Raw genomic sequence first — 26035 nt, forward strand, 5'->3', positions numbered from 1 at the left:
TTCCTCAGCCATATGACCCAGCAATTCCACCCCTAGGTATATACCCAAGAGAAATAAAAGCATATGCCCACACAAAACTTGTATATGACCTGAAACAACAAAATGCATAGAATAAAACATAGGAACTAAACAGTCTTCATTTCTGTTACAGTATTTTTGATCTCTAGCATTTCTTTTTAGCTCTTTCTTAGGATTTCCATCTCTCTGCTTACACTGCCTCTTCTTTCATGGTGTCTATTTTATCCATTATATCCCTTCGCATATTAATTAATTAAAATTCATAGTCTGATAATTTCAACATTCCTGCCATGTCTGGTTCTGAAACTTGCTCTGTTCTTCAAATCATGTTTTTAGCCTTTCAGTACGCCTTGTAATTTTTTCTTGATAGCTTGAGATGGTGTACTACTGGGAAAAAGGAAATGTGAATAGGCCTTTAGTAATGTGATGAGATGCAGGTGCAGGGGAAGCATTCTGTAGTCCTGTGATTAGGTCTCAGTCTCTGAATGATCTTATGCCTTTAGACTGGACTGTGAATTTCACAAGTGTTATAGGTTTTTTCCTCCCTTAGGTGGGAGAGGATGACAAGAGTTGGCTGGAGTTAGGTATTACTCTTAACCCAGGTCAGTTAAGCTCTTATAATACCCTAGCAGATTAGACTCTGGTTAACTAGTTTCTCCTGAAGGCAGGCCTTGTTAAGAGCTTCTGCTCTAGTGTATTTCAAAATGGTTCCTTCCCACCCTGGTGGGAAACACGAGGGACATTTTCTCTGATATTTACTGTGAGACCTGGCTGAGCTCCTGGATGTAAATGTTATAAAATTGTGGGGATGAGTCTCCCTGAGGTATTTCTTTAAAGACAGTTTTTTTTTAGGAGTTTTAGTTTCACAACAAAATTGAAAAGACGGTACAGAGATTTCCCATGTACCCTCTGCTCCGACGCATGCACTGCCTCCCCCATTATCAACATCCCCCACCAGAGTGGTACGTTTGTACCAAGGATGAAGCTACACTGATACATCATAATTACCCAAAGTTTCTAGTTTGCCTTAGGGTTTACTCTTGTACATTGCATGATTTTGTACAAATGTATAATGACCTACATCCATCATTATAATATACAGAGTGTTTTTACTCCCCCCAAAATTCTCTGTGCTCTGCCTATTCATCCCTTCACCACTCTCACCGCTGGGAGTCTCATCTTTTTATTGTCTCCATAGTTTTCCTTTTCCAGAATATCATGTGTTTGGGATTATACAATATGTAGCCTTTTCAGATTGGCTCCTTTCTCTTAGTAATACTCATTTATGGTTCCTCCCTATCTTTTCATGGCTTGATAGCTCATTTCTTTTTAGTACTGAGTAATATCCCATTGTCTGGATGTGCCACAGTTTGTTTACCCATTCTCCTAGTGTTGAACATCTTGGTTGTTTCCCAGTTTTGGTAGTTGTAATAAGGCTGCTATAAAATATCCATGTCTAGGTTTTCGTGTGGACTGTCATGGAGTTATTAACTCTCAGACTTGTCCACATAAGCCTCCAGCAATTGGTCAGTTACAGTTCAGGTTTTCCTACTGTGGCATTAGTTTCCATGGTGGTTTCTGTTTGAATCTCTGCTCCAATAAGCCACAACTCCTGTATTTGCCTATATATCACTCCAATATTGGAGTCAGTGGTTTACACTGTGTCATGGCCTCTCTTAAGGATTCTAGAAAAGTTGATTTTTCAGTCTGTTCACTTTTTTACCTGATGAAGATAGAGGGTGGCTTTTAAGTTCCCTACATATAGAACCAGAAACTGGAAGTTCTGAATTACTTTTTTAAAATGAAAAAGTTGATGAAAAAATAGGATGGAGATATATATATATATATATATATATATATATATATCCAATTTTAAAAAATAAGCTATATGGAAGGGAATACAACAAAACATTTGTCTCTTTCCCATCTTAGACTTTAGTTCTCAAGGCCTTTTCCGTTGAGGAAACCACTTTTCATAGTTTCATGTATATTATTCCATAGGTAATCTCAGTATGCACAAATGTATATGTATATGTAATCTTTTTGTCAAAAAAACAAATGCAACCATATTTAATATATAGTGACCTTGTTTTTGCTTCTTATGAGTTCATTTCATATCAGCACACAATCTATTTCTTATTTTGGCTGCAAATTATTGTGTTAGCTATGTATGTCATAATTTATTTAATACCCCTCACCTTTCCATGATGAACATTTATGATAGTTCCAGACTTTTAATTAAAATCAGTGTAGCCATGTATATGCATCTTTGCAATGTGCGACTATATTTGTGAGATATGTTCCTAGAAGTTATCTCCTTAATATTAGTGAATACATACAATTTTTATGAGTATAACAGGAGTTTTTTCCCCATACCTTTAGAAAGAAGCCTAAGAAGAGAGAAAACGGAATTGGATGTAGGAGGTCAATGCGATTACTAAATGTAGATCCTTCAGAAATTTCATTACCAGCAACCGCAACCCAGCCAGCATTAGTAGCAGATGAAAATGTAAGAAAGAGTGCAAAGACAATATATTAACTTAATAAAATACTGAATTTTTTTTGAACTGTTTGAAAATCAACTGAAAGGTCATTATGTTTAATTTGTACTTTATTAATTTAATATTTGACTGTTATGTGGTTTAATGTGTAAGATTTCTAAGCCATTAAAACTAGGTTGGACTCTGTTTCTCCAAGCTTACCTGTTGCAAGATTGTAGGTAAATAACAACCTTTCTGAGTCATGGTTTCACCTTTTTTAAATGGCAACAATAATAGAAACCTCAACAAGGTGTTGTAAGGGTTAAATGAAATAGTTTCTGTAAAGACCCTTACATTGTATTAACAGCTTAAGTAATAAATGGAGTTAATAGTGATGGGGGTTCCTTGCTATAGTTTAGTTTTATACTTTTAATGAGTAGAAAGTATTATTTACCAAATTTATTGTCTAAGATTATGATTACATATTTTTATTCAAGAACTGCTGTTTTTAATACTTTATATCTAAGAATGGTAAGATAGTACCAATTAAGCTGGTGATTTGGGAGCAAATTGCAAATTTAGGTGCTATGGGAAGAGTAGCTTTCAAATTTTTTTGAAGCCTTCACTCAATAAGAAATATGTTTACATTGAACTCATTAGACACACACACGCAGACAACTGAAACAAAACTTTTGTGAAATGATAATTAACTCTTACTACATGTAATGTGCTTTTGTATTTTCTATTCTGTTTTTCTCATTCACCAAAACACTGGTTGTGACTTTTTTGGGTCACAAAATTTTTTTCTTGTGAATACTTTTAAGATATACTTTCTTAGCAACTTACACAATACAGCATTCTTTTTTAAAAATTAAAAAAAAAAATTGACAAGCAATATTGTAGATTAGTTTCAGGTATATAGACAGCATAGCGGTTAGACATTTATATAATTTATAAAGCAATCACTTTGTTACTCTAGTACCACTTGGCACTATACATAGTTATTACAATATTATTGACTATATTCCCTATACTTTACATCCTTGTGACTATTTTGAAACCAATTTTACGTCTTAATTCCTTCACCTTTTTCACTCAGCTCCGCCAAACCCTGGTTATGACGTATTAAAATAATTTCACGACCCATGGGTTACAAACTGTTATTTGAAAAATACTAGCATAGAATAATAACTTTGAATAATGAAATTGAACTATCTAAATCAATTCTCAGCAACTCATTAGTGGCAGTGTAACTTTGGACAAGTTAATTTCGCTAAGTTTCATTCCAGTGTCTTTAAAATGTGATATCTCATTCACTGGATTATTGAGAGGGTTAAATGAGGTAATACATTCTATTATATTACAGGATTCGTTGCTTTCATTCATTGGACAGCTATTTTTGAATGATAATGTGTTACCCCTGTTGTTGGTATTGAAAGTAAAGTAGTGAAAAGCCTCAAGCTTACTTTCTAGAGTAGGGCCACAAACAGCATTTTTCTTTCTTTTTTTTTCAAAACAGCCTTTGTTACCTCCTGGGCCTTTAGAAATGACTCCTGAAAATCGAGATGACAACAGTGAACTATTTAAAGGATTTCTACATACTTGGGCAGAAGTGAGCAAGGTATCACTTGGGAGGGTTTATTAAGCTTTTAGAATCACAATGAGATTTCAGTACATATAATAACAGTACTTTGATCTCTCCCATTGTTGCAGACTAGCAGTAAGAACACTAAGAAGGAGTTACCTAGCATTAAAAGGTAAGTTAAAATTCCTTGCCTTTGTTTTACATTTTTGAGATCTTTTAAGTTTTACAAACTTTATACCATTACAGGAAAATTTGAAAATGAGGTGAAAAAATTAACCATGATATTTCTACCTTAACAACTATTGTTTGTTTATTTCCTTTAAAGTATTGCCTTATACAATACCACTAGGATATAAGCTTCATGAATGCAGGGATTTTGTCTCAATAACCGGAACAGTGCCCGGCACATGTATATATTCATTTAATTTTTTAAAAATGAATGACTTCCCATAGATTTTTACTCATGGTCTAATGTATGTATAATTTTGCATTATGCTCTTTCATTAACATTGTGGTGGCATGTTACCAGAGTCATTAAATTTATTGAATAATTGTATAGGCACTCCATTGAATAAATGTATTCCACTGAGTAGATAGAATTAACTTAACCTCCTCTCACTCCCTTGGTATTTGGAGTGGTTTTCTATTTAGTTTTGTGTGTTTCCATGTGTGCATGTATTTGTCGAAGTATATATATGCGATGGCAGACTTATTTTCTTAGAATAGATTCCAGAAATGAGATTAATGAGTCAAACATCATTATGGCTTTAGTACACATTGTCGAATTGTTTTCCAAAATCTCTTTTTCCTTCTGAAAATCTTATATGGACTTATTCTGCCACTAGCAACATATATGAACATATGTTTAAATGCAGCCTGCTAACTTTTATAGGCGAAAAATAGTACCACATTGTTTAATTTTATTTCTTTGGTTGCTAAGAGGTTGTATATTTTCCTACATTTATATGCTAATTGTGATTTTTCTTTTTTGAGTCACCTTTTACTTATTTTATCTATTGAGTTTGGTTTTACAGCTAAAATTTAACTTTTTTATTTTCTCAGCTACAAAGCCAATTTAAGTGGCATGGTCATTAGTGAAGATACTGTTTATAAAGTTACTAAAGGTCCAATACTCTCTTTGGCTCTTCACCCATCAGAAATTAAAACTTTGGTGGCAGCTGGGGCCAAATCTGGGCAAGTTGGACTTTGGGATTTGGTAAGTTATTAATTTTTTGAAGATATTTAAGTTTGATTGAAGCACATAGTTTGTAAGAAGATAGCCTAGAGCCATGTGTTACTTATTTATAGTTTTGTGCTTTGTGATTCCAAATTTTAGAAATCTGGAGGAATTTAACTTTGCTTTAGAGAACTTTAACATTTTTAGCTTGAATATCGTTAGTCATCTGGGCATAAATTAACTGCCAGGAGACTTTATTACAACTTTAAATGTATAATGAAAAGATCACACAAAAGTTCTTATTTTTATAATTATGTTTAAAATGCAGTTTCTAAGCTGGATCAAAATATCTTCCCAGGGATCTCCTTAGGATGATCCAGTCATTTTTTTTAACTTTTTTTAAAAAAGCAATTAAAAAAATTTTAAATTAATTTAAAAATTTTATTAAAGAATAGCTAACATGCAATGTTGTATTCATTTCACTTGTACACCACAGTTATTCAACATTTATATACCTAAAGAAGTGGTCACCATGATAAGAGCCCACTCATTTTTTGATGAGTCAGAAACAGATGTTGCATTTCATTCATTGTACATATAATTCTGCACTGATTGCTTTCAGTGGTTACAAAGTTGAGAAAAGCTAAATTAATGTTCTCTGAATTTATTTTCTGATTGGGGAAGTAGAACAAAATTCTGTTAAATGCTATAAGGACAATTAATGAAGATGAAGAAAGTATGGTGACTTGAAGCTGGTTGGGGTTAATAAACAGATTTTGTAAGTGAGAAGAAGAAATAAAAACCAATTTTTTTCTTATTTTGGGAGCAAAGGTTCGCTCTTATTTTGATAAGATGTGAGTGGGGGTAGGTAGGAGGTGAAAGGATTTGGCGAAGAAAGCCAAAGCAGAGAAGTGGAAGAGGACCAGAAATAGTATAATGTTGTAGAAGCTAAGAGATGAGTTTCAAGGATGGGAGTTTGACAGGTCTTTTTGCAGAGAAGTTTAAAAGAATGGGAACAGAAAAGACCATTGGTTTTGAAAATAGGGCACCATTAGCCAGTTGAGAGAATAGCTCTAACAATGAAGTAGGGAAGGAACACAGACTTTAGGAGATTAAAAAAGTATGGACTAGCAGAAGAAATGGAAGCAATGGATAAAGACTGTTGAAGAACTTTGAAAAGGAAAAAGAATTAGCATAGTCAGCTGAAGATCTTTTCATAGGGTTTTATCTCTGCAGAGTTCAAGATGTGTAAAATACAAGTCTCTTTGACATGTCTTTTCTGGTGACTCCAAAAATCTGTATTATTAGGTCTTTGTAGTCCATATCTCTGTCACCCTACTAATTTTCCAGGATGCTTGGCTATCTCATTAACGGATTGAGTAACTCTAAAACCAATATCTTGACTGTCTTGTGTTCATCTCCCAACTCCCTAGTGAAAAATAAAAATTAACTTTATTGAAGTATAATTTACATATTATAAAATCCACACATTTTAAATGTGCAACTCAGTGATAATTTTAATAAGTTTACTAGGTTGTGTAACTATCATCATAAACCAGTTTTAGAACATTTTCATCATCCCCATGAGATTCCACATGGCTACTTATACTTAATTCCTGTTTCTACAAATTTACTCTTTTCATGTGACCTTTCATGTGACTAGAATCATACGATATGTGGTCTTTTATGTTGGCTTCTTTCTGTTAGCATGTTTTTAAGGTTCATCTGCATTGTAGCATGTATCTGTACTGCATTTTTTTTTTTTTTTTGCTGAATAGTATTCCATTGTTTGACTCTACCACATTTTATTTATTCATTTATCACTCACTAGACATTTGGGTTGTTTCCACTTTTTGGCTATTCTGAATAATGGTACTGTGAACATTGGTGTACCCATTTTTGTGTGTGGCTGTGTGTTTTCATTTCTCTTGGATAGATACCTGGGCTTAGAATTGCTGAGTCATATATGATAGGTAATTGTTTAACATTTTGAGGAACTGCCAAACTGCTTTCCAAAATTCTTGTATCATTTTTATTCCCATTAGCAATGCATGAGGGTTCCTATTTTTCCACATGCTCATCAATACTATTATTGTTGGATTTTTGATTATAGCCTTTGTAATAGATGTGAAGTGTATCTCATTGTGGTTTTGTTGCATTTTTCTAATGACTAATGATGTTGAGCATCTTTTCATATCATTTGGATATCTTTGGTGAAATGGCTATTCAACTCTTTTGTCAATTATTTATTAGGTTGCTTGTCTTACTGAGTTAGGGTTCTTTATATTCTACATAGAAGTACTTTATCAGATATGTAATTTGCAAATATTTCTCCTAGTCTTTGACTTGTCTTTTCATTTTCTTAATGCCATCTTTCATAGTGCAAAAGTTGTGAATTTTGATGAGGTCTAATTTATCAATTTTTTTTATGGATTATGTTTTTGATGTTATATCTAAGAAATCATTGCCTAGCCCAAAATCTGAAAGATTTTTCTCCTGTTTTTTTCTAAAACTTTTGTAATTTTAGCTTTCATATTTAGTTTGCTGATCCATCTTGAGTTATTTTTTGTATATGATATGAGGTAAAGGCCCAAGTTCATCTTTTTGTATGTGAATATCCAATTGTCCCAGCACTATTTGTTGAAAAGACAATTCTTTTCCAGTTTTTCCTCTTAACTTCTGTCAGATTTATAGTCTCACCTAGGACTAAAAGTTGAATTATCATTTATTCAGTTATTCATCTACCCATTTATTCCACACTTATTGAGTGTTTTGTGCTAAGTATACTATTCTAATAACTCCCCAGCCATTAGACATTTGGGAGCAAAGACTGTCCCTGTTCTCGTTGTTTAGAATTTAGTAAGTTTAGAATTTATAAGCAAAAGTGGCATTAATGAAATGATTACGAACTATGTAATTACATGTTTCACAAGCGGATTATATACTGTGATTAATGTCATGATGAAAAAGAGGTGTTATGAAAACACATAACAGGGAAACTGGCCTAATTTGGAGGATCAGAGAAAACTTTCCTAGGAAGTGAGAATTAAGATCTGAAAGCTAAGTAGGAGTAAATCAAGTCAAAAAAAAGGAAAAGAATGTTTCAGGCAAAAGGAAAAGCATGTCCAAGGACCTTAGGTAGGCGAGCGCATACTCAAGGACCTGAAAGAATATCCGTGTGGCTGGAGCATAGACAGCAAAGGAATGAACAGAGGGAATGAGTAGGAAGAAGTAGAATAGGAGGAAGCTGTAGCATTGGGCAAAGGCCAGATGTGTATCTTCATAAAGTTTGTTAAGAATTTTGGTTTTTATCTTAAAAGCAACTGGAAGCTATTGAGGTGTTTTAAGCTGGTCTTCCTTTCATTCTTTATGTCTAGTAAAGTCCTTTAATGGTTTTGTCCCCTTTTTTCCATCCTTATTGCCGCCATGTTGGGGCAGGGTTTTTTGGGATTACCATAATAGCCTTCCCTGGTACTTCTACTTCCAGTTTTCCTATTCAATTCCAGTGTGCACAGATAGTCATTTCTAAGCTCAAAACAAACTGGTCCTATACTTATTTAGGTTTAAAGTAGTTAAAGCATTCTTAACCTGGTATATTTAGTTTAAAATAGGGGATTGGAATTTTCACGTAGAATGAGCAAAAGATACGTCAGAAAAAAAATCACAGCAATAAGGAAGAAATATAACTTAATGCAGTGCTCTTCAAAAACTAGCCACCAAGGACGGAAATTCTGTAGCTAAACTGGTGGTGGGGGCAGGACACAGCATAGTTTATCTTCTAATTTGCCCATTCTTCAAATTCCATACTGGTGAATCAACCCAATCCTGAAAATTATCACTTATATTTTCAAAACTAGAGAGAAGTACATTGAGTGGATATTTAGATTTTTCCTTTTTGGAGTGAGGAATAGGAAAATGGCTGCTTGGGAGGAAATGGGGGAAAAAGTGGGCAAGTGAGGGAAGTAAATAGTAGGATTAATTCTCTGCAAAGGAAATTTTCTTGGTCTGTAGAGTGCTATAAGCCAACACCCCCAATTCACGTCCCCAGCCCCAACCCTGCCAGGTAGGTGGTGTGAATCCTGGTATAAAATAACTAAATCTCAGAGACTAGGAATTTTAGCTAATACTGTTTCAGTTGGAACCAACTGTCCCCCTCCCTCTTCCTGCCCCATCTTTCTTCCGGGCTACAGAAAAGCCTGTCCTTTTATAAGGGAAAAATGAACTGGTATCAGATACTAGGAGAAAGAGTCAATATGTTATATTAGAGCAACTAGCATAGATAGAGCAATTCAGATATGATGGAATGAAAAATAATGTGGTGACTAAACAAACACTTGCAAAAACAACAGAACCTAGTATGAACAGACAGACCGAAAAGAAAAACATAAGGAAATGAAGGAAATTCTCTTCAGTTGCTCCAGATTATATCACTGCACTGTTTAGTACGATAGCTACTAGTTGTATGAGACTATTTTCATTTAAATTAATTCAAAGAAAATTCAATTCTTCAGTTACACCAGGCATATTTCAAGTTCTTAATAGCTACACATGGCTAGTGGATACTATACAGGACAATGCATATTACAACATTTTTGTCATGGCAGAAAGTTCTTTTGGACCGTGATGCTGTGGAGCAGGTTAATAATGTTAATTTGGTAAAATAAGACTCAGAGAAGATGATAGAACAACAGGATGAGATGAAAATAAGGAGATTACAGAACTAAGAAAACAAATTGAAGATTAGTGAAATTAATAAATTAGATAAAAGCAAGGAACAGAGTAGACATTGCTGAAAATTAAATTACAGACATTAAAGGAAAGATTTGAAGTAATATCAAACACAGGTGAAAAAAGCTCTAAGAGATAAGCCAATAGTAAAGGAAAGACCATCAAAGATGACCCAGAAAATGGGACAGAAAATAATTCAAAGAGATTTTTTTTGAAAAGACAGAATTGAAATGGCAGGTTAAATGTGTATATCAGGTTCTAGGAACATTTGGAACTTAAAGGATAAATAATTCTTGTAGAAAAAAACATGCAAGGGAAAAAGCTGGGCTTACGTCGGTTTATTTACAGCAAGATTTCATGTACTTTCCACAAAGTGTTGAGGGAAGGAGGTGGAGGTATTGTCCAAGAATGCTTACCCAGCCCAAGTTATTGTTCTAATGTGAAGGCAGCAGGTATGTATTCCCAACATGTGAAAAAAACAAAAAATTCAAAACCTGTGAATTCTTCTGGAAAAAAAAATTTGTCAGGAAATCTTATCCAATTACGAGTAAATCAAAATGAAGAATTCAGGAATGGAGAAGCTTGACAGAAGAATTGATGATAAGCACTGAGTCCTTTAAATGCAGAAGTCGTTAACCATACAAATTATGGTTACAAAACTGGATGTGAATGTTATCAACCTGGACAAAATAAAAATAACAAAATACAGAGATGGCAAAAGAGATTGGAGGAGGGATAAGAATAATGTCTCAGTGAATAGGAATCATCTAAATTTGAGAGTTAAAAAATAAGAAAGCATAATGACTACAGCTACTTTGTTTTATACTTTTTAGGAGGTATCTCTTACAAAGAAATACTCAAAGTCCAAACATTCTTTCAGCCTGATTTTCTTTTATTATTTTGAAATACAGCTAAATTTAATACTAGTAGTAATGGCATATATAACATGGTCTTATTCTTTCTAAATTTGTCATTCTATCTACATAAGCACATATAAAGATAGGTGTAAATATCACTTATTTTAATGATAATTTCGATTTGGAGCGATGTTTTTGTTAAGTATATTGAGGTAACATTGGGTAATACAATTATATAATTTTCAGGTGTACATTATAATTTAACATGTATGTATTCTGTTGTGTGATTACCACCCAAAGTCCAGTTTCCTTCAGCTACCAAATATTTGATCCCCTTTACCCACTTTACCCTTCCCCAACCCTCCTATATTTGAGCCCCTTTACCTAGTCTACCTCTTCCCTCCTCCCCTTCCCCTTCCCCTCTGGTAACCACTAGTCCATGTCTCTGAGTCTCTGTTTGTCCTGTTCATTTGTTGCTTTTAGATTTATGTCGCACATATAAGTGATATGTGATTTTCAACTTTTTCTGTCTGGCTTTTTTCACTTAGCATGATAATCTCGAGGTCCGTCCAGGTTGTCGCAAATGGCAATGTTTCATCTCTTCTTATGGCTGAGTAATATTCCATTGTATATATGTACCACAGCTTCTTTAGCCAGTCATCTATCATAGGACACTTTGGTTGCTTCCATGTTCCGGCCACAGTGAATAATGCTGTTATGAACATCGATGTGCAAATATCTTTTCAGATATGGGTATTCAAGTCTTTGGGGTAAATACCCAGTAGAGGGATATGGTAGCTCAATTCTTAGTTTTTTGAGGAACCTCCATATTGTTTTCCATAGTGGCTATACCAATTTGTAGTCCCACCAGCAGTGTATGAGGGTTCCTTTTTCTCCACAACCTCTCCATCATTTGTTATTACTTATTACTTGTCCTGTTGACAATAGCTATTCTAACAGGTGTGAGATGATATCTCATTGTGGTTTTAATTTCCATTTCTCTAATAGCTAGTGATGTTGAGCATCTTTTCATATATTTGTTGGTCATTTATATGTCCTGTAGGGAGAAGTGTCTGTTCGGCTCCTCTGCCCATTTTTGATTTGGACTGTTTTTTTTTGTTGTTGTTGAGTCGTATGAATTCTTTGTATATTTTGGATATTAAGCCCTTATTGGAAGCTTTGCTTGCAAATATATTTTCCCATTTGGATGGTTGTCTCTACCTTGTCGATGGTTTCTTTTGCTGAGCAGAAGTGTTTTTTTTTTTTTTTTATTTAGTCCCATTTATTTATTTTCACTTTTACTTCACTTGCCTTTGAGGTTAAATTCATAAAATCCTCTTTAAGTTCAAGGTCCATGAGTTTAGTTCCTATGTTTTATTCTATGCATTTTGTTGTTTCAGGTCTTATATTCAGGTCTTTAATACATTTTGAATTAATTTTAGTGTGTGGTGATAGATAACAGTCTAGTTTCATTCTTTCTCAGGTGGCTTTCCAGTTTTCCCAGCATCATTTATTGAAGAGACTTTCCTTTCTGCACTGCATATTTTTAGCTTTTTTGTCCAAAATTGTTTGCCCGTATAAACGTGGGTTTACTTCTGGACTCTCAATTCTGTTGCACTGGTCCGTGTATCTGTTTTTCAGCCAATACCATGACGTTTTGATACTGCTGCTTTGTAGTATAATTTGAAGTCGGGCAGAGTGATGCCTCCAGCCTCATTCTTTTTTCTCAGGATGGCTTTGGTAATTCGAGGTCTTTTGTGCTTCCATATGAATCTGATGATTTTTTTGTTCCATTTCTTTAAAAAATGCTGATAGGATTTTGATGGGGATTGCATTAAATCTGTATAATGCTTTAGGTAATATGGTCATTTTAACTATGTTGATTCTCCCAATCCAAGAATGGAATCTTTCCATTTCTTTGAATTTTCTACGATTTCTTTTAATAGGGTCTTGTAGTTTTCATGATATGGGTCCTTCACATGTTTTGTTAAATTTATTCCTAGGTATTTAATTCTTTTTGTTGCAATTGCAAAAGGAATTATTTTTTTTCACTTCTTTTTCTGAGATTTTATTATTAGAGTATAGGAACGCTATGGATTTTTGAACATTGATTTTGTATTCAGAGACTTTACTGTATTTGCTTATTGTTTTTAGTAGTATTCTTGTGGAGTCTTTGGGGTTTTCTATATAGAGAATCATGTCATCCACAAATAGTGACAGTTTGACTTCTTTGTTTCCTTTTTGGATGCCTTTTCTATCTTTCTCTTGTCTGATTGCACTTGCTAGGACCTCCAATGTTATATTGAATAACAGTGGCGATAGTGGACAGCCTTGCCTTGTTCCTGATCTTAGAGGGAAGGTTTTTAGTTTTTCACCATTAAGTATAATTTTGGCTGAGATTTTGTCATAGATGGCCTTTATTATGTTAAGGTACTTTCTATATCAATTTTGTTAAGTGTTTTGATTGTAAATGGATGATATATCTTATCAAAGGCTTTTTCTGCATCTATTGATATGATCATATTATTCTTATGTTTTAATTTGTTTATGTGATGTATCACATTGATTGATTTCTGTTGAACCATCTCTCTGCCTCTGGGATGAAGCCCACTTGATTGTGGGGTATAATCTTTTTAATATGTTGCTGTGTTTGGTTCGCTAGTATCTTATTTAGGATTTTCGCATTTGTGTTCATGAGGGATATTGTTCTGTAGTTTTCTTTTTTTGTGTTATCTTTACCAGGTTTTGGTATCAGAGTACTATTGGCCTTATAAAATGAGTTGCTAAGTATTGCATCCTCTTTGATTTTTTGGAAGAGTTTAAGGAGAATAGGTATTAATCTTCTTTGAATGTTTGGTAGAATTCACTGGTGAAGCCATCTGGTCCTGGCTTTTACTTTTTGGTAGGTTTTTGATGATTGTTTCAATTTCCATATTGCTGATTGGTCTATTTAGATTTTCCAGTTCTTGATTCAGTCTAGGAAAATTGTATTTTTCTAAGTGCTGGTCCGTTTCTTCTAGGTTATTAAGTTTGTTATATACTTTTTCATAATATTCTTGCATGATCCTTTGTATTTCTGCAGTGTCAGTCATAATTTCCCCTCTTTCCTCTTTTCTTTCATTTCTGTCCTATTTTTTCTTTAGTGAGTCTAGCCAGGGGTTTGTCAATTTTATTAACCTTCTCGAAGAACCAGCTCTTTGTTCTATTTATTTTTTTATTGTTTTTTGTTTGTTTTGTTTTTATTTATTTCTGCTCTGATTTTTATGATTTCTTTTCTTGGAGTGGTTTTTAAAAACCTTTGTTTTTGTACATTTCTTTTTTGTTTTGAGTTCTTTATAACAGTGGAAAGTATTGTTTTTCTAAAAAATTAACTGCGAACAAATATACCAAGGTGTTAACAATCGTAAACTCTGGGTAGAAAGAATGTATGTGATTGTATTTTTTCTTCCTTCTTAAAAAATTTTTATTTTAAATTTTGAAATAAAAAATAAAAATACTGTAGTATTTTTGGAGATGATAGTTGCTCTAGCTTATAATATGATCTATGGGATAGGATTATATCTTGTCCAAATCTGAAAAGCGATGATTTAGGAGTTGGTAATTCAGTAATGAAAGGATAATCCTTGCAAGTAATGTGGAAATTCAAATATGTGCATTTTCATGGTATATTTAGGGGGTAAAATACGTTTTAAACTTTCATTTTGTGGCATGACCAAACACCTAAATGAAAATTGTGCTAAGAATGATGTACATACTCATTAATGCTTAGGAAGCAAAGTGGTAATGGTATTCATATTGTTTTTGGTATTAGAAATTATGCCGTATGCGAAATAAAGAGTAGATTTCTTATTTCCTGAGGATCTCAGGAAATGAAATAAGCAGTAATTTTTCTCTATTATTAAAAAACTAGTTATCTAGTTGCAAAAAGCTGGAAAGTATTAAAATAAATGTGACATATTGTTGGATTGAACATTAGAAAAAAAATACTTTAGTGACAGTGAAAAGATTCCAGTTCTGACTTTCTAAAGGGGAGATGGGTACAATTATAGAAGAAAAAACTGGATATAATACAGATCTAAATAGTTTAACTCCATGACATAGAAAATATTACCACTTTTTTACTAATTTTTGTCTCTCTCCCTGCCCGCAACTCTCTTCCAGACTCACCAACCTAAAGAAGATGGAACTTACGTTTTTCAGCCCCATAGTCAGCCAGTTAGCTGTCTTTACTTCTCACCTACCAACCCGGCTCACATACTGTCACTGAGCTATGATAGCACGATACGTTGTGGAGACTTTTCCTCGGCTGTTTTTGAGGAGGTAAATGTTAATGTGTTTACATGTTCACCTCAGAGGATATTCCGGATTCTTTATGAAATACCACATGAATGATTATTATGCTAGTCAGGTTGTGTGAGGTGGTATAGAATAGGAACTTGTGCACTATGCTGCCTGTGTCCCAGGCCATCTGTTACTACTTGTGTGACCTTGGTAAGGTGCTTAACCTCTTTGTGCCTCAACTTCCTTAGTTATGAAATAGGATAGTACTTTATAGGGTTTTCATGAGGATTAAATGCAGATAATGAATTAATGCAGATAAAGTACTTAGAATAGTCTGGCACATAATAAGTGTTTTTTCTTACTATTTTATTTTTGCAAAAGCTTTTAAATAAGATAACTTACTCTACTATATTTAATCTTAAGATTTGTACTTATTTTTAATTCAAGAAAAAAATTGGAGTATTATTATACTTTTGTTCATCATTCCTGGACTTTGCAGATACGAATTTTGTGAGGATGAGTCTTAGATGTGACAAAAAAGACTATAGAGAAGTTCATTGAATAACAGTACTACATCACATTATACTTAAAACTTTTGGCTTATAATAGAACACAGAAACTATAAAATTTGTTTTTTTTCTAGTTTTCTAGCTAGGATTTATAATGTCTTATGTGCCATATACATCTGGTTTAGCTTAGCTGTTTTTATTTTGTGAAGTTAGACTGAAAAACTACTGTCATGTAATTGTGCTCTGTCAAGATATGGATACCCAGGCAGTTTAATTCAGAATATCTTAGGCCAAGTTTATTTGTAATCAGTTTTATCCAGGCTTATTGTTGAGGATATGATCTTTTCCTGCTGGTCCAAACTCTGATTTAAGAATAGTTGAAAGGTCTTGGGCTCATACTCATGGCTCATCCTCTCAGACAGTCTACCTAAGTCACTAGCCTACTTCTTGGAGGTTTTCTAACCAGTTTGATCTCTGGTGGGCTAGGCCAGAAGCTTCCAAAGGCTTGAGAAATCTTCACAATATTGGATCCCAGTGACTATGTTTGGTCTACTATTTAAATATCTGCTGTTTGAGACTCATGGGCATGGACTATAGACTAGTGGTTACCAGAGGGTAGTGGGTGGGGGAGGAGGGGGGAGGTAGATGGGGTAGAGGGGATTAAATATAGGGGAATAGGGGGAGGTGAAATGGGTAAAAGGGATCAAATAAATATATGGTAGCTGAAGGAAATTGGACTTCGGGTGGTAAACACACATGAGAATATACAGATGTCAAATTATAATGTATACCTGAAAATTATATAATTATATTAACCAATGTTACCCCAATAAATGTAACAAACAAACAAAACAACAAATAAATATCTGCTATTTAATGCTTACAACAAACATATGATTTGAGGTACTTAATCATATCGGATTCCCTCAAGAGAATTCTCACAAGTCAAACTTTTTTTAAAATATGGATTTTAATTTTCATGGAAACTTAGATGTAGGTTTTTGATGTACGTATTCATCCTTTATCTTATTTCACATGGGACTTTTAACGTTTTTAGAGGTCCTCAGTATAAGAGTGATTTATGTGTGATAGTAAAGAGAACAGGTTACTCATCACTAAGTTGCTTTGTAAATATGAATCGATTATCTGATTTTATGCCTTATTTTTTTACATAAGCCAGTACTCAAAATTAACACATTCTAATGTCTTTGTAATTATTCTAATAGTCCATGTATAGATGATTCATAATCACTTTTAAAAGTTTTAAGATAATTTTTATAATTATAGTATAGTATGTAACTGCTTTTGTTTTGTTCATCACTGAATTCCTAAAATAGTCTTTCTTACAGTTGGGGAGGCCTTTTTTTGAGAGCTAATAGTTTTTGGGTTTTCTTTCAAAAATGAGGATAGTTAAGTCTCTTTAGGTTTGTTTTTAGCCATATGAAAAAAGATTCAAGACTTAACGTGTTGCTAATCAGACTTTTCAAGACTTAACGTGTTGCTAATCAGACTTACCTAATTACCTACAATTAGAAGAAACATTTTTTTAAATCAATATCTTTGCTGTTTTTCTTTTAATTTTTATTTCTACCTTTTTAAAAATAAGTTTAAGAGTAACATTCATATTTCAAATACTTACTGGAAATAGATGAGCTATCAATCATGGATTAAATCAGATAATATTTGTGAAAAGACCTCTTTAAACTATTTAATGGGAGCACTTTGATTATTAATGTACAACCATGTAGTTATCTATGCAAGTCACATTCTGTTTTGTATTTGTTTATATTCTTTTAAGAAGTTTGGAGTCTGAAATTTAAAGGTATGTCTTATTTTATCAGACAATTATAACCGACTATACTTACATTTAAACAGCTTTACTGAGATATTTCACATACCATACAATTTACCCATTTAAAGTGTAAAATTCAGTAGTTTTTAGTATATGTATACAGCTGTGAAACCATTACTACAATCTAATTTTCGAATATTACCCCCCAAACCCCTTTACTGTTAGCTCCCAATTTCCTCCTCTCTTCAGTCCTACACAACCACTAATCTATTTTCTGTTTTTTTTAGATTTACCTATTCTGGTCCTTTCACATAAATGGAGTCATACAATTTATACTTTTTTATCATTGCCTTCTTTTATAGCAAAATGTTTTCAAGGCTTATCCATGTTGTAGAATATATGAGTTCTTTATTCCTTTTTATGGCTAATACTCCAATGTATGGCCATACCAGATTTTACTCCTCTATTCATTAGTTGATGAACATATGGGTTTTTATTTTTCTATTGTGAATAATGCCATCATGAACATTCATATACAAGTTTTGTGTGGGCATATGCTTTTATTTCTCTTGGGTATATACCTAGGGGTGGAATTGCTGGGTCATATGGTAACTCTATGTTTAACATTTTGAGGAACTGCCAAACTGTTTTCCAAACTGGCTTTACCATCTTACACACTGATCAGCAATGTACGTGGCTCTTTATCCTTGCTAACACTTGTTATTGTTGATGAGTATGGCCACCTTAGTGGGTATGAGGTGGTATCTCATTGTGGTTTTGATTTGCATTTCCCTAATGATTAGTAATGCTGAGCATCTTTTCATCTGCTTATTAGTCATTTATATTTCTTTAGAGAAATATCTATTTGGATTGTTTGCCTATTTTTTAATTGGGTTTTTTTTTTTTTAGTATTGAGTTTCAAGAGGTCACTTATTTAAGTCAGGCTTATTGAGGTATAAGTTACGTATAGTAAAATTTAGGTGTACACTTATATGAGTTTTGGCAAATTGTATATACCTGTGTAACCACTACCACAATCAAGATGTAGAATATTTCTGTCACTAGAAAAAAATTACCTTGTGACCTCTTGTAGTTAGTCTCCTCCTCACCCTTTCCATAGCCCTTAACAACCACCGATGTGATTACTGTGTTTCTGTAATTTTGCCTGTTCCAGAATATCAAGTATATGGAACCATTCAGTATGTGGCCTTTTGTGTCTGGTTCCTTTTACCTAGCTTTTAAAATTCATCCATGGTGTTGCATGTGTTAGTAATTTGTTTCTGATACTACTGATTGAACAATCACCTGTGTTAGGCATTAACTCGAATGTGTTTTTTATATATTGTTAAGCTTTATAACACCTTATGAAGTAGTAGGTAATGTTATTCCTATTTAACAGTTGAAAAAACTGAGGTAAAGAGGTTTATTAGCTTGCTCAAGGACATAAATATGGCAGAACTAGAATTTGCTCTTGGGTCTGTTTAACTCCAAAGCCCTTGGCTTGTACTTAACCATTTTAATATACTGACTGAACATTTCAAATTTCATACTGGGATTTTTTTGGGCATATACATTAATTCGTTAATCTCAGTTTATAATACTAGTTATTAAAACTAAAAATCAGCAGGAGTTCATGATTCAGCAATAAGAATTGTGGTCATTCTCTCTTACTTGAGTACTGACACATGCTACATTTATTTTTTATCCTTTATGTGTGTGAGCCCTGAACCCAAAGTGATAATATTGTGGATTGTAAGTGATTAAAAAATTATAGCAATATTATGTGTTCATGATAAAACATTTATTGTAAATAGAGTATGTAAAGTAAATTTGCCTTTCCTCCATTCTCTCATTCTTGTATTTCTTGGGTATGTTTCCAGAAAGTACACGTATACTTACAAGCATATAGATATTTCTTTGCACTAATGGATTCATACTATATTTATACTTTTTTTTTGCAACTTGCTTATTTCACTTACTGGTATGTCTTGGACAGTTAGTAGTACAAATCTACCTCTTTCTTTTTAGCTTGGCATAGTACTTCAAAGTAGAGATGTACCATCATTTATTTAACCAGATCTTTTTTGGTGAACATTTAGATTGCCTCTTTAGGTAGTCTTGCTGCAGGCATTGTTATGTATATCTTAGTGAAATTCTTGGATATAAACATTAATTTATTTTGATAGATACATCCTGCTCAGCTGTCAAATATTTTGTCTCTTTACACTTACTTCCACCAAGAGTAGGTGAGCATTCAACTATCTGTTTTGGACTTTATTGGGAAAGCTACGTAGTATATTAAGGTATTTCAACTGGGTAGAATTCAGATTCAGTCCATTTCCTAGTTTCACAGGATAGATCAGCAGCTCAGGTTTATTGGATTTAAGAGATTTGGGATGTAGTCCTGACATGGGTAGATGGGCCATTTGACTTTTTAAGTGAGTCTCACAGCTGATCAGTACCTCAGTTTCCATCTCCAGATGGGGACTATTCTGTTGCTCTGTGCTTCCTGTGGAGATGATGGGAGGATAAATGAGTAAAATGTTTCATAACTCTTATCAAAGAATTTATACATTGGCTTTCTTTAAAAAGATGAAACATATATAAGTTGGTTGTTACTTTCATCCTCAGGTATATAGAAATGAAAGAAGTAGCTTTTCCTCCTTTGACTTCTTGGCAGAAGACGCCACCACTTTAATAGTAGGACATTGGGATGGAAGTATGTCACTGGTGGATAGACGGACACCTGGAACTTCTTATGAGAAATTTATCAGCTCTTCTTTGAGAAAAATAAGAACTGTCCATGTCCACCCGGTACATAGACAATATTTTATCACTGCAGGATTGAGGTATGTTCTTCATATAATTTTGTGATTTAGGCCTTTTAATGTTAAGAATGATGTTTCGGTTTGGTTGTTAAAGACATCTGAATTTTTGGCCAGAGGGGATAGGGGTTGGGGAGCTGGGAGAAAGGGATGAAGGGGTAGAGAAGTACAAATTAGTAGTTGATAGATGGTCACAGGGATGGGGAGCACGGGATAGGGAATGCAGTCAGCAGTAAGATAATGGCTATGTTTAAAGCCAGAGGGGTGATAGAGTAATTGGGGCGATCATTTCATAAACTATATAAATGTCTAACCAATGTACCATATACTTGAAACTAATAATAAAATAAAATAAAATGCAAAAAAATAAAACAATAATAAAAGACATCTGACTTGTGATACCCACAGCCAAATAATTTTTCTTTCTACATAGATTGAGGTTTTTTGTGTGATTTTTCTTTTAAAAAAGAGATTCTTTTGGATTTAACAAATAATGAAAATATTGAAACAAATACGCATTTTTGTTTTCTTTGGCATCATATGCATTTCCTTCTAGTTTTTTGAGAAGAAAACTTGTAAAAAAAAAAAAAAGTTATATGTGACCTACGCCTTGTTGGTTTATGATAATTTTTTTCTTGAAAGATTGGAAAATCAACTGGAATCTTTTATCTTTATACATTGTTATGCTATACTTTTGGAATTTTTCTAATATTAAAAAAACCTATACCAGTATTGGTAAAATTAATACAGAAAGATTTGAGGGCTCTGAATTAACTGTTCTTCAGTGCAGTGAATATTTGAGTGTCTAATTTATGTTCAGTGCTATTCTAGAGGCTCACTGCATGTACTGTGGTAATACTCAGAATTTTTCCTCCTATTACAGGGATATTCATATTTATGATGCAAGGCATCTGAATCCCAGGGGAAGCCAGCCTTTGATTTCTGTGACTGAACACACAAAGAGCATCGCATCTGCTTATTTTTCACCTCTTACTGGTAACAGAATAGTGACCACATGTGCTGATTGTAAACTGAGGTAAATTGGGAAGACAGAAGCATGTTATTAAGGAATCTAAAGTGTCCAGTTACTGTGTCAGTAAAGTGGCAGCTTTATTTACCGCTACTCTGTTCAATGACTAGTTTCGTAGCTGTATCAAGATTCCCAAAGATCAGTATCTTTAAGGCTTTTCAGCAGTTTTTGTGTCTGGAAATTTTCTTGAGATTGTCAGGGAAGGTCTATAGTTATTAATGGAGAATTGATGTCAGGCTTCCCTTTCAGCATTCAACAATACCGGAAAAACTCCTGAAAGCAGGCTTGTGATATCTGAAAGGGAAATAATTTTTAGCACAAAGAAGCTCTTACTTTGGGGATAGTAGGGTCTGCCCTACAAGTGAAGTGGTGAATGGAACTTGCAGAGTCCCAGACCATAAGTAGGCATTAAAGATAGCAAAAACTGAGCCCTGTATAAACTACTGGATATAGGTTTATGATTTCAGCTTTGGTACCTGTTTATAGCTATGTCCTAAAAGGATTTTAAAATGTAATATAAAGCAGTTGAACCAAAAATAGAAAATAATGCCAATAAAAGACGATGTGGAGAATATTAATATAACCATTAGGAAAATGATTCTGTTCTCTTCAGGGATCTCTGATTTTCCTCCACATTGTAAGCATTTCTCAGTGTCTGAGAGTTTTTACCTTAAGTTTTTGGAATTCATTATTTATTCAACAAGTACCTGTTTAATGTATATTATGAGCCAGGCTTTAGAAAGTCACCTAAATTGTTTAGACACTTCTATTGGGAAGACCACGTCCTGCAGTGTGTAACAGGTACCTAGTTAATTTCTAGTAAAGTCTGTGAGCATTACTTGGTGGTACATTAAGGGAGTTAGTCACCAGGCAGGGGCAGTCCAGTGTCCCCTTTCTATCCACGCGGTGTCCTTTGTTTCGGGAACTACCTATTTGTCCCATTTGTGTTCATTTGCACTGCAGAGTTGACTCTTGTTACATTAGCTGTTAGTGATTTGGCTTTCTAGTAGTCTAAGTAGGCAATAGGCTCCAGCGCCAGAAAACTGCATTGGAATAGCTAGGTACAAGGAGATGGGGAAGGTGGTGGTGATGTGGTTAGTTTCTTTCTGCCAGGGTACGTGGTGGAGACTTTTGAACTCTTTCAGTTGTCTCATGAAAACTCCTCACCTTGGTTGCCAGCCATTCTTAGTCATGCTAGCAACTGGAATCTCGCTAGCACCTAGAAATGACATTATCTGTCTTTCAACTGATTCGTCTCCTAGGGAAATTGCTCTTGATACATGCATGTATTTTTAGGTTATTTATGCATTTTCAGACCACATCCCTTATGTATAACCTATATTACTTTGATCGCAGTTTTTAGAATCCAGGTAATTAATGTAGAATGTACATTTTAAGTTTGGAATAATAGTGTTTAAATAAATTATTTGTACACTAAACTATAAGCACTGAATTTTATAATACTTCTTATAATTTTGCTTAAATATATTAGCTGAGGTTTATTAGAGTCTTGATTCTTTGTATTTTAAAATAATTGTATTTCTTTGGAACCAATGAAAAGCTTGTTAAACACACTTCAGAAAATTTGCAAGAAACAAAAAAAAGAATGTTACTTTATTCTTGTTCTTTATTTTGCAGAATCTTTGACAGCAGCTGTATATCCTCTCAGATTCCTCTCCTCACCACTATCAGGTAGGTTTCCTTATGCCAAATAATTTAGACCCCGGATTACTATGAGCTCTTTGTTGGAGCACATTCATTAGACACCCGATAGTCAAAGAGTTTTATATTACACTGCTTAAGTGTCCCATGTTGCTTGTTCCTGTTCTATCCAGAAGGGTTCTCTCTGTTCCCTGTGTCTATAAAGAGGTTCAGTCTCTTTTAGCCAGTAGCAGTTCTCTGCACCTGGGTAGTTATTTTGGCTAAGGCGAATTACTTTATTCCAAACTGAAGTACTCATGTTATCTTATTATTAAAGAATACTGTAACTATTCACCTGCTGATGAGGCTAGCCGAAGCTCTCTTTAATTTGTGCCTGTTTGCTCTGGGCTTAGAGGGCTTCTCTATCCTCCCATTTTATTTCTTTGGTAACCTTTTTACATCTGCTGTGTATATGTTTTACATCAAACTTTACTCAATGCCTTCTTTCTAGACATCTCTATCAGTATTTATGAAGTTGGGGACAGAGTGTACAGTATGTGTTGAATGTTGCTTCATGAGTTTTGTAGTCTGTACAGGCTATATTTAAGTATGTTCATTTTCTTTTTCACAAATTTCCCCCTCTTAGTTTCCTTTTTCAGACTTTCTAATTTATTAGTTTCTAACGTGTATTTAAAAAAATTTAGGGTGATGATTCTGAGGTCAGTACGAATTTTCATTAAAGATAGTATAATTGAGTGGCAGTGGGAAATGTTATCTGTAGACCAGTAGTCCCCAGCCTTTTTTAGCACCAGGGACCAGTGCTCCTATGAGAATCTAATACCCGATGATCTGAGGTGGAGCTGAGGTGGTGATGCTAGCACCAGGGAGTGGCTGCAACTACAGATGAAGCTTTGCTTGCTCGCTCGCCTCCTGTGCGGCCTAGTTCCTAACAGGCTATGGACTGGTACCAGTCCGTAGCCTGGGGGTTGGGGACCTCTGCCATAGACCATATGTCTTTAATAAGAAAGGGTTGCTAATGGTATTAAGCTATAGAGAATAAAAGGTCAGTCCGTTTTTTTTGCTTTGGAGAGCGGTAAAGACCCCCAACTGTTTTTTTTTTTTGATATTAATTTTATTTTTAGTTGTGGTTATAAACACGTAACATTCAATTCACCATCTTAACCATTTTTACTTGTATAAGTCAATAGTGTTAGGTGTATTTGCTTTGTTGTGCAAAAGATTTCTAGAACTTCTTCATCCTGTAAAACTGAAATTATGTGCATTAAACATTAATTTTTCCTTCCCCCTGTTTCTCAGACCTTGGCAACCATCTTACTACTTTCCATTTCTATGGTTTTGACTACTTTAGATACTTCATATGAGTGGAATCATACAGTATTTGTCGTATTGTGACTGGCTTATTTCACTTGGTGTGATGTCCTCGATATTCATCCATGTTCTAGCATGTAATAGTATCTTCTCTACTTAAGGCTGCATCATATTCCATGTATGTCTGTACTTAATTTTCTTTATTCATCTGTCGTTGGATATTTGGGTTGGTTCTACCTCTTGGCTATTATGAAAAATGCTGCAGTAAACATGGGTGTACAAATATCTCTTCAAGAGCGTGCTTTGAGTTCTTTTGGATAGATACCAAAAAAGAGATTTTGATGGATCACATGGTAATTCTATTTTTAATTTTTTTAGGAGCCTCCTACTGTATTTCCGTAGTGGCAGCATCATTTTACATTCCCACCAAGAGTACACCAGGGTTCTAATTTCTGTATTCATTAACAGTTGTTTTCTTATTTTCTTTTGTTTGTGATTATCCTAATGAATGTGAGGTAATATCTTTGTGGTTTTGATTTCCATTTCTCTAATGATTACTGATGTTAAAAATCTTTTCATATGCTTGTTGGCCATTTGTATATCTTCTTTGGAGAATTGTCTGTTCAAGTCTTTTGCCAATTTCCGAATTGGGTCATTTTTATTGTTGAATTGTAGGAATTCTGTATAATTCTGCATATTAACCCCTTATCAAATATATGATTTGCAAACATCTGCCATTCTGTAGGTTGCCTTTTCACTTAATTGATTGTTTCCTTTGATGCATAGTGTTTTTAAGTTTGATGTAGTCCTATCTGTCTATTTTTGTTTTTGTTGCCTGTGCTTTTTGGTGTCATATCTACAAAATCATTGCTAAATCCAAAGCCTGAAGCTTTTCCTCCGTGTTTCCTTCCAGAAGTTTTATAGTTTCAGGTCTTATGTTTAGGCCTTTAATCCATTTTGAGTTAATTTTTATATATGGTTTAAGGTTACCGTCCAACTTACTTCTCTTGCATATGGATATCCAGTTTTTCCCGGCACCATTTTTTGAAGAGACTATCCTTTCCCCATTGTATGAACTTAATACTCTTGTCAAAGGTCATGGGGATGTGTTTCTGAGCTTCTTACTCCTCTCCACTGGTCTGTATGTCTGTCTGTATGTCAGTACCACACTACCTTACCTTTGTTTTGTATTATTTTTTGAAATCAAGAAATGTGAGGCCACCAATTTTGTTCTTTTTTAAGATCGTTTTGGCTATTTATGGTCCTTTGAGCTTCCATATCAATTTGAGGATTTCTAGTTTTTATTTCTGTAAAAATGCCATTAGGATTGTGATAGGGATTGGTCATTGTTAGTGTGTAGAAATGCAACTGACTTTTGTGTGTTGATTTTGTATCCTATAGCTGCTGAAATCATTTACGTTTTTTGGAGGGGTGGTGTGTGTCTTTAGGATTTTCTGTATGTAAGATCATGTTATACAAATAGCGATAATTTTACTCCTTCCTTTCCAATTTGGATGAATGCCTTTTATTTCTTTTTGTCTAATTGATTAAATGTCATGTGACTGCTCAGAATGTGTCCCCCTTATCAAATGCTTGTCAATTAAATGGTGATGTCTCACATGCAGGATCTAGTTACTTATGAAGTTAACAACCTGAAAGTTAGGCAAATCAGTGTCTCTAGTCCTTCTACTGGATTTCCTGTACTCTGTTGAATAGAAGTGGTGAGAGTGGGCATCCTGGCTATTTTCCTGATCTTAGAGGAAAAGCTTTCAGTATTTCATTG

The 26035-nt window shown here is 34.0% G+C and overlaps 1 protein-coding gene across 9 annotated transcripts in view; it reads left to right on the forward strand.

Moving 5' to 3' along the window:
• WDR76 (WD repeat domain 76) overlaps positions 1 to 26035 on the forward strand; it is a 117515-nt gene that overhangs the window by 19113 nt on the left and 72367 nt on the right. For all 9 annotated transcript variants that reach the window (XR_004949984.1, XR_004949983.1, XR_004949985.1 and 6 more), the window contains 8 exons: positions 2401 to 2527; positions 4018 to 4119; positions 4212 to 4255; positions 5146 to 5299; positions 15007 to 15165; positions 20059 to 20276; positions 21136 to 21288; positions 22921 to 22974. Coding sequence is in view for 6 of the 9 variants with exons in the window: in XM_036217771.1 (XP_036073664.1) it covers positions 2401 to 2527; positions 4018 to 4119; positions 4212 to 4255; positions 5146 to 5299; positions 15007 to 15165; positions 20059 to 20276; positions 21136 to 21288; positions 22921 to 22974 (1011 nt within the window). In the remaining 3 variants the exon portion in view is untranslated. The remainder of the gene's footprint in view (positions 1 to 2400; positions 2528 to 4017; positions 4120 to 4211; positions 4256 to 5145; positions 5300 to 15006; positions 15166 to 20058; positions 20277 to 21135; positions 21289 to 22920; positions 22975 to 26035) is intronic.

The sequence above is a fragment of the Rousettus aegyptiacus genome, unplaced genomic scaffold (assembly GCF_014176215.1).
Source record: "Rousettus aegyptiacus isolate mRouAeg1 unplaced genomic scaffold, mRouAeg1.p scaffold_m13_p_3, whole genome shotgun sequence".
NCBI lineage: Eukaryota > Metazoa > Chordata > Mammalia > Chiroptera > Pteropodidae > Rousettus > Rousettus aegyptiacus.